The 14642-nt window shown below is 43.4% G+C and overlaps 1 protein-coding gene across 11 annotated transcripts in view; it reads left to right on the plus strand.

Annotated features, from left to right (window-relative positions):
- Nucleotides 1-14642, plus strand: part of PTPN5 (protein tyrosine phosphatase non-receptor type 5) — a 146155-nt gene that overhangs the window by 106913 nt on the left and 24600 nt on the right. For all 11 annotated transcript variants that reach the window (XM_065594728.1, XM_065594723.1, XM_065594726.1 and 8 more), the window contains 5 exons: nucleotides 343-581; nucleotides 2030-2219; nucleotides 8784-8868; nucleotides 13756-13835; nucleotides 14427-14564. In XM_065594728.1, the coding sequence (XP_065450800.1) occupies nucleotides 343-581; nucleotides 2030-2219; nucleotides 8784-8868; nucleotides 13756-13835; nucleotides 14427-14564 (732 nt within the window). The remainder of the gene's footprint in view (nucleotides 1-342; nucleotides 582-2029; nucleotides 2220-8783; nucleotides 8869-13755; nucleotides 13836-14426; nucleotides 14565-14642) is intronic.

Genomic DNA, 14642 nt, shown 5'->3' on the forward strand with positions numbered 1-14642 from the left:
CTCTGTGAAAGTTGATCAATTAAACAAAAGGACAGTGATTTCACATTGGCTTGTATGTAATAGTCACAAGCACAGAATGCTTCCACTGTGTTCCAGAGCGAAGCCTGACAGGCTACAGGGAACCCTCTGTGCCTGGAAGCAGGATTAGAATAGGAGAAGGTGTATTCTTGTGATCTGTACAGGAAAGCTCCTCATGTATGAAACGCTCCTGTTCTCTTTAGTGCAATTCCATTTTGCTGGGGTATAATGAATGAGATGATTGTCAAAAGGTGTATCTGTCTTTAGAGTTTACAGAAGATCTGGAAATACATAGATAGTTTTAAAACTGTTTGTTTCCTCCAGATTTGGTATCTTGTGAAAACCCATCCGGATCCCCCCTTTCCCCTACCAGAGGACAGGCGTCAGTCTGTGAGCCGCCAGCCTTCATTCACATACTCAGAGTGGACAGAGGATAAAAATGAGGATGATTTTCTAGATTTCGATCCAGTGCCAGAGACGCCGGTCTTTGACTGTGTGATGGACATCAAAGCAGAGACGGATCCAGCGACTCTGACAGTTAAATCAGTGGGATTGCAAGAAAGGTAGGATAGTTCTGACTGAGAGCAAGGCATTTGGCACAAGTTATGTAGAGTTTAGAAGTTCTGAATGGACCAAATTGGTAGTTTCACTGCATTAAATTAATGTATTTTGTTTTAAAACATCAGTTCTAGACTGAATGGTTATTTAATTTGCTCTTTGTTTCCAGGACAGTCACAACTATGAGATATATAGTGACTTTTTGTTTTATCATTAACAACTTTCAGTACACATGTTACCAAATCTCATTCGTAATCTGTGTTTGTTGCCTTTAGAAAACCTATTTGTATTTGGTCAGACTCTTATTTTTATCTGTATGTTTATTTTGTTTAGATTCTGAAAATGGTAACTGTATAGAGATTATAAAATCTCTTTGATTCTGATATAAGGCCCTCTGTCATCTTTTCTACTGAAAGGCTCTCCCATACTTGATTTCTTCATTGATTTCTTCATTGTTGTCGGACTGGTCTTTTCCAAAAATAAATTGTCACACATCTGGCTACTAGTAGTAATTGTTTTATAAATGGGCCATTCCCCAAGTCAGTAACCTTCTTTGGATTGTAAGCTAATAGACCCACTATGGATTAACTTACTCCTTGCACCAGCTGGGGAATTTGTGTTTCTGCTAGAGGGGATTCACGCCTGGGGAAGGGCAACTTTATAGTGGAAGGAAGGAGGAGTATATGTCAGACAGCAATCAGTCCAGCGGGGTTCGATTTATCGCATCTAGTCTAGATGCAATAAATCGGCTGCCAAGTGCTCTCCTGTCGACTCCTGTACTCCACCAGGGTGAGAGGTGCAGGCAACGGGACAGTGTCAGCCATCGACTTACCGCAGTGAGGACACTGCGGTAAGTAGATCTAAGTACTCGACTTCAGCTACGTTATTCACATCAGTCACACCATCATATGTCATTATATAATGCCTGCATCTAAAACTTTCACTACATGCGTCTGAAGAAGTGAGGTTTTTTTACCCATGAAAGCTTATGCCAAATAAATCTGTTAGTCTTTAAGGTGCCACCGAACTCCTTGTTGTTGTTTTTTAACTTAGATCGATTTCCCCCTTCCTCCCCTCACCTGCCCCTTCCCCCCAGTGTAGACCAGGCCATAGTCTGACTAGTTGCTTGAGGTCTGTCTACAGTAGAAAAATTACCCATTCCTGACCAGTGGGAGTCAGCAACAAGTGCAGTGAACCACATTTGTCTATGCCTGGTGCTAAACTGTCTTAGCACATTCAGCTGCACCTATTGCTGATACCTGTTGTCAGGAATGTCAGTTGGTTCTAGTTTAGACAAGGTCTGAGAGTTCCAAAATCTTAATTGCACCCTCAAAAGCACCATTGTCTCAAGGAAAGCAGATAAAGGCCAAATGGAAAGACATGTTTTAATTAATGCAGAGTGTTTCACATAGCCTTCATAACTGATGTCTTCACCTGGGGCTGTGTTTTGCAGGAGAGGTTCAAATGTTTCACTCACGCTGGACATGTGTACCCCAGGCTGTTCTGAGCAAGTCTTCGGCTATGTCATGTCACCAAGAGAACAATCAGCCCGAGAATACCTACAAACGGCATCGAACATTCTTACCGCAGAGGAACTACACAAGAAAGCATTAGACCCTTTCATACTCCAGACAGAGTTTTTTGTGAGTATTTTGACTTCTCAAGTTGAGAGAAGAGTTTGTGGCATCTGAAAAATGGGACATTGCCACCTCCTGTGACTCTCACTGGAATAAATAAATACACACTCCAGTTCCTTCAGTGAAGCACTTTATTAAATCCCCAAATTTGTTACACTTGGAAATGACTGAATTTGAAGGCTTTCAGCTATCTTTTCATTTGCAGACTACAGTCCTTGTCCTGGTAATGAAGATCTAGCTTTGTTTTCAGAAGGCTTTTTCTCAGCATGTTACTTCTTAACAAAAATTTCACAGTTTTGCCCTAGACTAAAGAAAAAGAGTCAAATTTGCTTTGGGTTTAACTCTTGAATCCCAGTGGGTTACACCAGGCTAGTATATCCACTTTCCTGGTGGATACTCTACAGAGCTGAATTCTTCTGAATTGTCTGAAAGTTATTGGAGGGTGAAACAAATGGTGTTTGTCCCGCTTAACAAATGCCACAGAGAATTTGCACTAACTATCCTCGTCATCCACTTAGGAAAATGTTCATTAGATATTAGCTGCTTTTTCAGTTGACAGTATGAATCTGAAAGTATCTTTCCCTCACTTCATGTATCCACTTTTATTTTTGGGGAAGCATTCTGACTCTGCTTTTGGTGGAAATACAAGCATCATATACAAGTAAAATTGGATTTTTTGAGCAGCTTTGTGAAAAGGCTGGCTACGTTTAATTGCAGTTAGCACAATGGCTTTTATAGAATCATAGAATCATAGAATATCAGGGTTGGAAGGGACCTCAAGAGGTCATCTAGTCCAACCCCCTGCTCAAAGCAGGACCAATTCCCAGCTAAATCATCCCAGCCAGGGCTTTGTCAAGCCGGGCCTTAAAAACCTCCAAGGAAGGAGACTCCACCACCTCCCTAGGTAACGCATTCCAGTGTTTCACCACCCTCCTAGTGAAATAGTTTTTCCTGATATCCAACCTGGACCTCCCCCACTGCAACTTGAGACCATTCCTCCTTGTTCTGTCGTCTGCCACCACTGAGAACAGCCGAGCTCCATCCTCTTTGGAACCCCCCTTCAGGTAGTTGAAGGCTGCTATCAAATCCCCCCTCATTCTTCTCTTCTGGAGACTAAACAATCCCAGTTCCCTCAGCCTCTCCTCATAGGTCATGTGCTCCAGACCCCTAATCATTTTCAGTTGCTCTGCTCTTTATCCAAGCTTCTGTCCTAACTGCTTGATTCTCCACTGTCATGCAACTTGTCATTTGTACCTGGGCAAAGTGAGCGCAAAAGGATAGTACGAGTGTGAGTGAGTGGAGAATTCTGATTTAACAGTGTGTTATGCCCACTTTGCATGAGTGAAAATGACTGTGCAGCATGCTAAGCAACAGAGAATCGGGCCCTTTGCTTCATCCTCACCCAACTTCATGCCTCTTTTCATGCCAGGGTCTTTCAGAGCACGCAGGTGGGAACCGCCTAAGTTAATGCTGACCCAGTCTGCATTCTCTTAAGCATGGAATCCCAGTAGAGTGGCAGGAGGATAATGCTTTGTATAGCTGCCGCCCCCAGAGCCCACCTACTTCCTGACCTGACAGAGAACCTTTTATGGAGCAGAAAAAAGAATGGAACAACACCTCAGAGTACTCCCTTTCCATTTTCCCCCCACCTGCAACTTCTGGGCTTTCTTCCCTTTCAGAGGAAGAGAAGACATTTTGAGGCATAGTTTTCAAACAGAAGGCCAGACCCTTGTTGTCCTTACCCATTTTTTACTCAGTTTTCCTTCAGTCCCACATTCCCTTTTGAGGAAGCACTGAGGAAAAGCTCATTAAAGACCTTAAGATTTGGCCATCAGAAAGTGCCCAAAAGTGATAGGCTAAAGAAAACAGGAGACAGACAAAGCATCTGTTAAAGGAACAGCATCAAGCCAAATCTACTTTGTGACTCATCACTGATTCCTTGGTGGCTGTGAGTAATGGAACCAGTTATCACATTACCCTGGGGGAGGAGCATGGTTGTCCCTACTGAGGCCAAGTCTTCATGTAGTTATACCCATACAAAAACTATGTGGGTAAGAGGTGTGATTATTTTACCAGTATAGTTTATACCATTACAACCCTTGATATGGATGTAATTATGCTGGTATGAAAATGCCTTATACATAATATGATATAATGTCCTTATACCTTTCCCATATGGGAATAATTGGTATAAGCACCAAAATATTGATATAGCTGTGTCTACACTAGAAGAGTGGGGTCTCTTTAACTATGCCGGTATAATTAAAGCAATTAAACTTTTGTGTGTAGACAAATCCTGACTGTTTAAAAATGAAACCTTTAATAATGGACAGTGCTGGTTTAGAGGAAGGTAGTTATTGAGATGCATCTTTGCTGAGGAAGTGCCTGAGCTGGCTACTGTAGTCAAGCTGGGCAAGTCAAGAGTGAGTTGTTGTAGCCCAGGGGTCGGCAACATTCGGCATGCGGTTCGCCGTCCCAGGCCAATGGGGGTGGCGAGAAGCCGCGGCCAGCACATCGCTCGCCCGCGCCGCTTCCCGCCGCCCCCATTGGCCCGGGACGGCGAACCGCGGCCAGTGGGGGCCGCGATCGGCCGAACCTGCCGTGTCAGCAGGTAAATAAAACTGGCCCAGCCCGCCAGGGTGCTTACCCTGGTGAGCTGCGTGCCGAACGTTGCCTACCCCTGTTGTAGCCCATGTGACCTGCCCTATATTACAGGCTAGTAAAGTGATATTAAAACTAGTCAAAAATGGACTTTATTTTCTGTGGGGCAAAAATTGAATTTTTTCCCATAAAATGTTTTGTCAGAAAAAGATTTATATGCAAAAATGATGACCAGTTCTAGTTAAAATAAACCCTGAACTTGCTACGCCATGTGCTCTGCCTGTCTCTTACTCACATGGCTAGAAATGCTCAACTTCATGGTGGAGAAAGCATCAAGTTGTGTGTACACTTCGAAGGGAAAGTCAAGAGCAATACCTGCTGGTCCGAGTGCTGAATGGCTTAGGGCTTGTGTTACTACGATGATGGGAGAGTTTCTTCTGTTGGCGTAGTTAATCCAGCTCCCTGAGAGCTATCTACATGAGGTGTTAGGTTGGTATAACTACGTTGCTTCAGGGTGTGGAATTTTCACACCCTTGAGTGACATAGTTATGCCAATATAGCTCTGTAGTATAGGCTTGGCCTTAGTTTTTTCTCACGCAAGCAAATGCCCCTTGACTTTAGCAAGAGTTTGCTGGAGTAGTGAGTGAGTAAAACCTGAGGAAGAACCTCAGGGTCTGGCTCAAGGAGAGTTATGAATGACTAAATACTAAGTAAAACCCAAGGAAAGACCCTTTGGATTTTGCCCTCAACAGTACACCTGAAAAAGGTGGAAATTAGCTCCAAGAAATGTTGTATAACAATTTATTGTTTGTTAAGCCCCAAAAGTGTGCTCAGTGCTATACAAGACACACAATGCGTATAGCTTTTGTCCCAAAGAGATTAGAATCTAGCCCAGAAAACAGAGAAGCACTGAGGGGACTAGAGGAAGAAATAGCATGGGGTGGGAGTAGATTTGGAATTGCTATTCTTACTTCTTTATCATTGTTTGTGGTCCTTCCTGTGGATATCACAGATGAGGATATTCAGTGCAGAGATGGGGTGGAGGGTGTCATGATGAAACGGGAAGAGAACACTTCATTGATAATGGCTACCATCTTGGCTGACACACCAGAGATAGTGTGGAAAAAATCATGGGGACTGGAAGGAGAGAGAGAAATGAATGAGATTGCATGAATGGCATCATCAGCAGAGCAGAGGTGGATAGGAGTGGGGAATGGATGTAGTAAGAGACAAATGAGTGGTGTCCTCCAGAGTGGAATTTTATAGGGCCTTCAGAAGGCAAGGACAAGAAGCTTAACCTTGGTGCAGCATACAAGTGGTGGAATCTAGTGAAAGGTTTTGCACGGTTGGGTGACCATCAATCTGACTAGCAAGGAAGGTCGTTTGAGCAGCTGCATTTTGATTAGTAGTATGGGCATCCAGGAGGCTAGAGAAAAGGAGGTGGTAAGAATAAAGGTGGGAGATAATCAGGGCGAGGACAAGTGTGTCCTATTGGAACAAAAAAAGGGTTTAATTCCTTTTCCATGCTTGAGGAAAATTGTTATCAACCATGAGTTACAAGTTGTCAATTTTTCCTTTCATTTGACAGATTAAGAGGGTGTTGATTGTAATAGGGATTGGGGAGACAGAAAGTGTGATTATTTTTCTTTCCGTCTTTTACAGCTAATTCTTGGATACATTATAAACAGAATTCTAGCTAATAAAACTGGCTGCAAGAAGAGACCCTGGGTCAATTGCATTACCAGTTCTAACTTGCTCATCTGTCAAAGTAAACACCTAGACCTCTGCATTCAGTTCCCTATGGGACCCACTAGGAACTGATTTATGAGGACTTTTTTTCAAAATTAAATTGAATAAAAACATATAAAAATGTGGCCTTTCTGGCATATTCTGGGACATCATCTCCTCAAAATCACTGATGATAAAGGACAGGGAAAGCAAGGAAAACACATGGCTAAATACAAAATAATTAGGTAAAGTAAAGATTAGCAAAACTGCATATGCAAAGTAGCATCCACCACAAAATATGACCTCCATTCTAGCAATTTATTTTTTTGGTTGGGTGCTTGCTAAGGTGGAAGATTACTAATGCTTTTTCCACCATGAATTTGGGTAAGAGGCAGGCTAAGAGCACCTGGAGTAGAAAACACAGTGTTTAATTTTAACAATCTTCTACCTTTTGTTTACTCACAGAACATATTAAACACAGAACCAGAGCAAGCTCTGCCTTCATGCCTCTATCTCAGGGGTGGGCAAACTACGGCCCGGGGGCCGCATCCGGCCCTCCAGATGTTTTAATCCGGCCCTGGAGCCCCTCTGGGGAGTGGGATCCTGTGCTTGCCCTGCTCCACGCAGCTCCTGGAAGCAGCGGCATGTCCCTCCTCAAGCTCCTACGTATAGGGGCAGCCGGGGGCTCCACACATTGCCCCTGCCCCAAGGGCTGCCCCCGCAGCTCCCATTGGCCAGTAGCAGCGGCCAATGGAAGCTGCAGGGGCAGCGAATGCAGACGGGGCAGCACACAGAGATGCCTGGCTGCACCTCCACGTAGCAGCTGGATGGGTACATGCCACTGCTTCTGGGAGCTGCTTGAGGTAAGCGCCGCCTGAAGCCTGCACCCTGACCCCCTCCTGCGGCCCGACTCCCTGCCCCAGCCCTGATATCCCTCCTGTCCTCGAACCCCTCGGTGCCAGCCCAGAGCATCCTCCTGCACCCCCAACCCCTCTCCCAGCCCCACTCCAGAGCCCGCACACCCAGCTGGAGCCCTCACCCCCTCCCGCACCCCAACTCCCAATTTTGTGAGCATTCATGCCACGCCATACAATTTCCATACCCAGATGTGGGCCTCGGGCCAAAAAGTTTGCCCACCCCTGCTCTATCCTGTTCTGAGGGGCGGAAATCAGGGTCTGAGGGGAGTTTCATCTCTGTGATCACATTCACTCCTTGTTCTCTCACCAAGCTCTGGTCTCTTTACGTGGCTACGCATCCACTATGAATTGATCAACTAATTTCACATGCTGTAGCCCACTAAAGAGTAATCAAATGGCTCCTAATGAAACCAGCCTGAGCTCTGAGATTTGTATCTGTAATATAAATGTGAAAGGCTCCATAACCCAGTGCTAATTCTCTTGTTATTTCTCCCCATGGCTCTTTCTGATAAAGAAGTAGCCCTGTTAAAGCTCATTTAAGAAATTATTATTGTTATGTAATATTTATATCATGGGTAGAGCCCAAAGACCCCACTGAGGATCAGGGCCCTGCTCTGAAGAACTCACCCTCTAAGGGCCAGTTAGTGACTTGGCCTGCACACCTGTGTAAGGGAGTAAGAACCCATCCCCAACAGCCCTGTGTGAGCTATCTGGACCTTGGGTCTATTTGTGTAGGAGAGGTAGGTGCACACACAGTACCTACTTACTGTGCCCCCTCCCAGAGAAGGTGGATGGGAAGGGGCAAAAACCGGATGGTTCCTTGTCTCCACCCCCCATCCCCATACTACCCAGCCAGTGCAGTTGAGCTGTGATCGGGGGTGTTGTAATTTGCAGAGGCAGGCCAGCAGCAAATTACTGCCCCGGTTTTAACAAGGAGGAAGAAGGGGGAGAATTGTGACTCAGAGGGGTGTGTCTGAAGTACTGTGCTTCCTGGGGCGATGCAGCTTACGCACCATCCTTGGCTTACATCTATGTCTCAAGTCACAATACACTTCTAATAATATTAGGAGCTGAAATAGTGCCATACTGTGCACCACTCACGGAATTAGTCATCCGGAGCATTTTTTTATATTCATGATTTCAAAAAAGAAAACCATTGACACAAAAAGGAAACCATCAGTCATTCTTTGGTGGTAAATTGCTAGAACTACTATACCATATGTCTCAATTGACTTCATCTCTGCTACTCCTCCACAGTCAAGACGTAATGGTTTTTTTCCCCTTGTGAATCTATTAATATAATCTATTGCGCATCTTCCAACAGGAAATCCCAATGAACTTTGTTGATCCAAAGGAATATGATATTCCAGGATTGGTGCGGAAGAATCGCTACAAAACAATTCTCCCAAGTAAGTTCCAAACCTATTTTGTAATTCTGCAATTAGATGACGCAGTATTTAGTGAAGTCTCAGTATCCAGTATTTGCTTCGTTTCTTGCTTTCGATGGAATGCCTTTCACAAATCCTCTCCAGGATACTCCTGTAGGCTAAAGCTAACATTGAGCCAGGGCGCCCATGTCCCATTTTCATTAGAGACTTAGGTGCTTAAGTCTTATTGAAAGCCAATGGGATTCAAGCTCCTAAGTCACTTTTGAAAATAGGAATTAAGCTCCTAAAGTATCTAGGTGCTTTTGAAAATTTTGCCCAAAATCTTGATGCCTTTATTCAGGTTTTACTTCGTTTCCTCTGGTAAACTCGTGTTTAAGGGCTAAATTCTGACACCCTTACTCATGCTGAGCTCTATTTTACTATCCAAGTGCTTCCTTTGAAACCAATGGGACTACTTGAGTCATAAGGTGCCGCTCAATAAGCCTTATTTTAAAAGGTACTGAACACCTCAATTCTGACTTAATTCTTAATGAAGGCATTGGTCCATTGCCCTTTAAAGTCAATGACAAGATTCCCACTTACATCACTGTGTGCTGGATTGGGCCTAATGTGCCTCAGGATAAGGCCCCAAGTGAAAAATGAATAAGGGTCTCAGGATTTGGCCCAGTCTCTTTAAGAAAATATAATACATCTTTCTTTTTTAAATGTAAGTTGCTTTATTACTTATAGCCAAGAATGGAAATTTTGAGAAACATTTTGCTTGGGATTGATTTTATAGCCATTATCGTTTTCCCCTCTGTCGCACTTAAAGATAGTTTGGAAAGTGATACAATTATAAGGTGTCGTGTCTGAATATTAATGTTTTGACAGATCCTTCTCTTTTCTCTAAGCCATTATCAGATAGATGCTGCCATCAAGCTCTGTTGCAGCTTTGTTAGGGAAGCCCAAATGGTTCAGAGTGCTAGTTAGGCTCAGATAAGTATCCAGAAATTAGAATCTGATCAGCTATGCAAATCACGTTAGTCTACAAAACTGGAGTGGAAATCTGGCAAGAATAGGCTTTCTCCTGAAATCTCCAACTCTCAAACTTCCAGTCTTAGTCAGAAATCCCATGTAGATACCCCTTCTAATGATGTTTTGACATTTCCAGCTGGGACCAGAAGTGTTAAAAACACTCAGCCAAACATTTCAGAACTTTCGTCCTAAAACATGCTAACGGTTGGGTGCCTTGTCATTTCTTTCAAGCTTTACGTTAGTTTGGACATTACAGCGATGATTTTCAGAAATGACTAGTGATTCTGAGTGCCTCCATTTGGGCATCCAAACTGATAGACCTTAAAGGAGCCTGATTTCCAAAGGTGGCTGTCCAGCACTTTTTTGAAGATTGGAGTTCTTTAAGGTGTCTCAAGTTAAACACTCAAAAATGGAAGCACACAAAATTGCTAGCCACTTCGAAAATCTTGGCCTTTAGCTCTTAATCAGGTTCCTGTTCGCTTTTCCCCTGTGCATTCAGTAACTACTTGGTCATTCCTCAGCTAGTTCTCTTCATGCTAACTCCACCGCGGTCTTACAAAATCTGGTAATACTCATTTCCATTGCTGTGAGCCATCTAGATGGGAGGACTGGCTCCCACTCTAGACTGACTATAAATGTTAACAAGGAATTTATCCAGAGGAAATCAGACTTTTCCACTGACTGGAATAAAAATCAGGAATTTCAAAACCATCCATATCTATGAACCATAATCCAATGCCACTTGGTTGATGAGGATGGCAGGCTGCCACATGGGAAACCAAAGGACACACCATAATCACTTCTGTTGGAATTATTTAAGTTCTGCCCTCTGTCCCTCTACATGGAACACACCCAGTTCCATTGTAGGGGTGTGGAACTGGTACACCACACAGGGGTATTATGTACTCCCTTCCTGACATAAAGCTGTGCTCTTTAGCCATTCTCTTCACAGTACCATGGAGAAGAGAGCGTTGGGGGCAAGATGGGGTGGGCTGAAGAGGTGACCAGTGGGTTCATGACTATGTGGATCTCCTGGCTCTTTAGTTTCCAGACTAACCAATCACAGCCTATGCTGTCTGTGTCACCAGGAGGGTCTTCCTAACTGTTCGCTTGCACCAAGCAATTATGGAAGGAATGGCTGACCATGTTACACAGCAAAACCTATGCTGTAGTGCTGATCTGTTTGCCAGTGGCAGACTCAGCCAAATATGACCTCCAATCTACATTAGGGAGCCGCAGGCACTTCATTATAAAAGTGACATCGAAACCAAAAGTATACCCTGAAAATTAAAGAACAAACAAAAAACCTAAAATTCCCTACCCAGCTGTGTACTCCAGAAGTATTTGGGGCGGTTACCATTGAAAGGTAAGCAGGCACTTAACATAATGATTAGTTTACGTGCAACCCTAGAGTTAATTGTAGTCAGTGAGGAACATGATGATAGGCTCTAATTCAGTTAATTTATATTTCTTTTGTAGTAAATTTCTTTTGCAGATTCCCAATTTTGTTGGTGGTGGTGGTGAAGATGGTTTTGGGGAGTCTTTTTAAGGGGTGAGGATGTGTTTAATTTTGGAGACGTGCCAAGCTAAGCAGATTAATTTGGCTGTTTCAGAAACTGTTAAATTTGCATGTTGACAAAAAATCTGAAACCTCTTCCCTTATGGAAAAGTCCCACAGAATTTAATAGAAAATTATCATTTTTCTATATTTTTTTGGATTATCTTGCAGAATGTAATAGAAAATTTTATCCTTGCTATGGAACGCCATAGATGGGTCAAAATCTAAAAAAGAAGGATATTATATATCATTCTCTTTCAGTCTTTTTGGTTCTAAGCAAAATTCCTAGGCAACCTTATTTAATTGTATAGAGCCATATTGCTTTCACTCCTTATTAAATTTTGTAAGACTTTTCAATAAATATTATTGTTAGGGAGGCAGTGTGGCCTAGCAGTAGAGTACTGCACAGGGCCTTGGGTGAGCTGGGTTCTATTCCTGGCTCTGCCACTAGAGCAAGTCACTTCATCTCTCCGGGCCTCAGTATCACTATCTGTAAAATGGCGCTAATGATACTAACCTACTTTGAGATCTACTGATGAAAATTTGTATCTATGAACTAGGTATTATTCTTATCTGTCACTTTCATTTAAAAAAATCTCAGCCTGGGTGAGATCCTACTACAAAACCTAATATAGGCTCAAAACACTCTTAGAAAAGACTGTAGAAAAATAACTAACATTGTTTTGCTTCTTTGTGGTGTAAGTGTATGACAATATTTTAAAGGACACTGTCAGCTTAGGCATGGTCTGCACACTGTTTTTGTACTGGTATAACTATTTCAGTTGGGGCTGGGGTGGGAAACCTGAGAAGGAGCCTGAATTTACCAATGTACATTGCCAAAGAGACATAGTAATACGTTAGGAGCCCCGCATCAGCTGCACCCCCTCCTCCTTCCCCTCCCCCCCCCCCGCTCCCAGCACCTCCTACCCACCGGCAGCCCCGCTGATCAGCGCCCCCCCCTCCCTCCCCGCACCTCCCAATCAGCTGTTTTGTGGCATTCAGGAGGCTCTGGAGGGGAGTGGGAGGAACGAGGGCACGGCAGGCTCAGGGGAGGGGGCGGGAAGGGGTGGAGTGGGGGCAGGGCCTGTGGCAGAGCCAGGGGTTGGTCAGTGAGCGCACACACACACACCCCTGGCACGTTGGAAAGTTGGCACCTGTAGCTCCAGCCCCGGAGTCGGTGCCTATACAAGGAGCCGCATATTAACTTCTGAAGAGCTGCATGTGGCTCCGGAGCCACAGGTTGGCCACCCCTGAGTTAGGGTTGGGTTTTTATTGTTTGTTTGTTTTTGTTTTTGTTTTTTTACCAAAATAGTTATACCAGTATAACTCCTCCTGATGTGGATGCACTTACAGTGGTATAAAAGTGCTTGTGTTGATATGGCTTATTCCCCAATGAATAAGGTCTGGTCTACACTAGGAAATTAGGTCAGTATAACTCAGGGATGTGAAAAATCCAGTGAAACCAACTTAACTCCTGGGATGGAGAGGACTACATTTATGGGAGAATTCTTCTGTCGACCTAGACACCACCTCTTGGGGAGGTGGATTTCCTATGCTGACAGGAGGGGTTCTCCTGAGGTGCTACAGCAGCACCCCTGCAGAGGTGCTGCTGTAGCGGTTTATGTGTAGACAAGCCCTAAGATATATCAATATAACTGCATCCACTCTAGTGGGGGTTGTATAGCTTTAACTGTACCAGTATAGTGAAAATGGTGCAATTATTCTGTGTAAACAAGGCCTTAATTTAAGGCCAAAAAATAAGGTTAGGGATAGAGTTTATAAAACCGAATGGGGCAAATCTTGAGGTCCTAACACAGTTTTTACTCAGTCCTTACTCAGGCAGAAAGCCACACTGAAGTCACTGCTTTTTAACACTGTTTGCTAAATAATACTTTAATGCACGTAAACATGAAATTAATGCAAAAGCAAGTTCCAGTAATGTCGTGGGCTTGCATACATTACATGAAATTTAATATCTCAAAGCTTAGACCTAGACAGCCTAGTCCAACGCCAAGAATCATTCAAATGCTATTACAATTATAAATGATGAACTACCCCTCTACTTAGAGCAGTAATATTAATTCAGTAAGATAATTAATTTTGTTGCATGCAAATATCTGTTGATAGTTGCACACTGACAGTAAATGCAGTGATATAGACACACATTTCAATCAGAGACTCCCCAGTGCCCCCTTTAGAGCATCGCGGGTATCGGTTGTGGCTACTAATGAATATGCCTGAGTAATTAGCTGTATTACTAAAGGTTAGAAAATGATCTTAAAACCATTTTTCTCCTCTTGACTGATAACTATTAACTATCTCTTTACACATTGTAGATCCTCACAGCAGAGTGTGCCTTACCTCAACTGATCAGGACGATCCTCTTAGCTCATATATCAATGCTAACTACATCAGGGTAAGAGCTCAGCAGTCCAATGTATCTGCATAGACTGTTAGAAACTGATCATTTAAGAATAACCACAATGTCCATTGGCTTCTAAAGACCATCTTGTTTTGGTTTCTTTTTCTCTCTTGTTTTTGTATTATCGGAAACAGAACCTCAGAGCGCAACTGTAAAGGTTCTGGTCCAATAAAAACAAGATATTTGCATTTTTTGACATGAAGTTCCCTGCCTCACTGGCCTGATGCAAGCAAAACTCCTAGCAAAGTCAATGGGAATTATGCCTGCAGGATTTGACCCAGAGTTACCACCAGGCTGTTGTAGCATGAATCCATTTCATGGCCATAGTATTGCCTGCTGCTTCTATAACCTGAAGTCACACCTTCTACCTTGCCTGTGTATGTGTGTGTGTACGCGTGTGAGAGAGTGAGTGAGCACAATACCTCTTGGATTGATAACTGTTGACATGATACTGCAGTCTTTACTCAGGCAATAATCCCATTGTAGCTAATGAGAGCTTTTCCTGGGTAAAGATTGACGTGTCCAGGCATGTGCGTGTGTGCGCGCACACTGTTTGATAGTGATTTATTGTTGCTTTGTTGGCAGGGCTATGGAGAAGAGGAAAAGGTATATATTGCTACTCAGGGACCCATAGTTAATACTGTCAGTGATTTCTGGAGAATGGTGTGGCAGGAGCGTTCTCCCATCATTGTCATGATTACCAATATAGAAGAGATGAATGAGGTAATGATATTACATATGAGCTATGTCTCGATCCTCTATTGTTGTGGGTATTTCAGGCACAGGTGCCAGACCCATGGA

This window comes from Chrysemys picta, chromosome 4, assembly GCF_011386835.1.
Source record: "Chrysemys picta bellii isolate R12L10 chromosome 4, ASM1138683v2, whole genome shotgun sequence".
NCBI lineage: Eukaryota > Metazoa > Chordata > Testudines > Emydidae > Chrysemys > Chrysemys picta.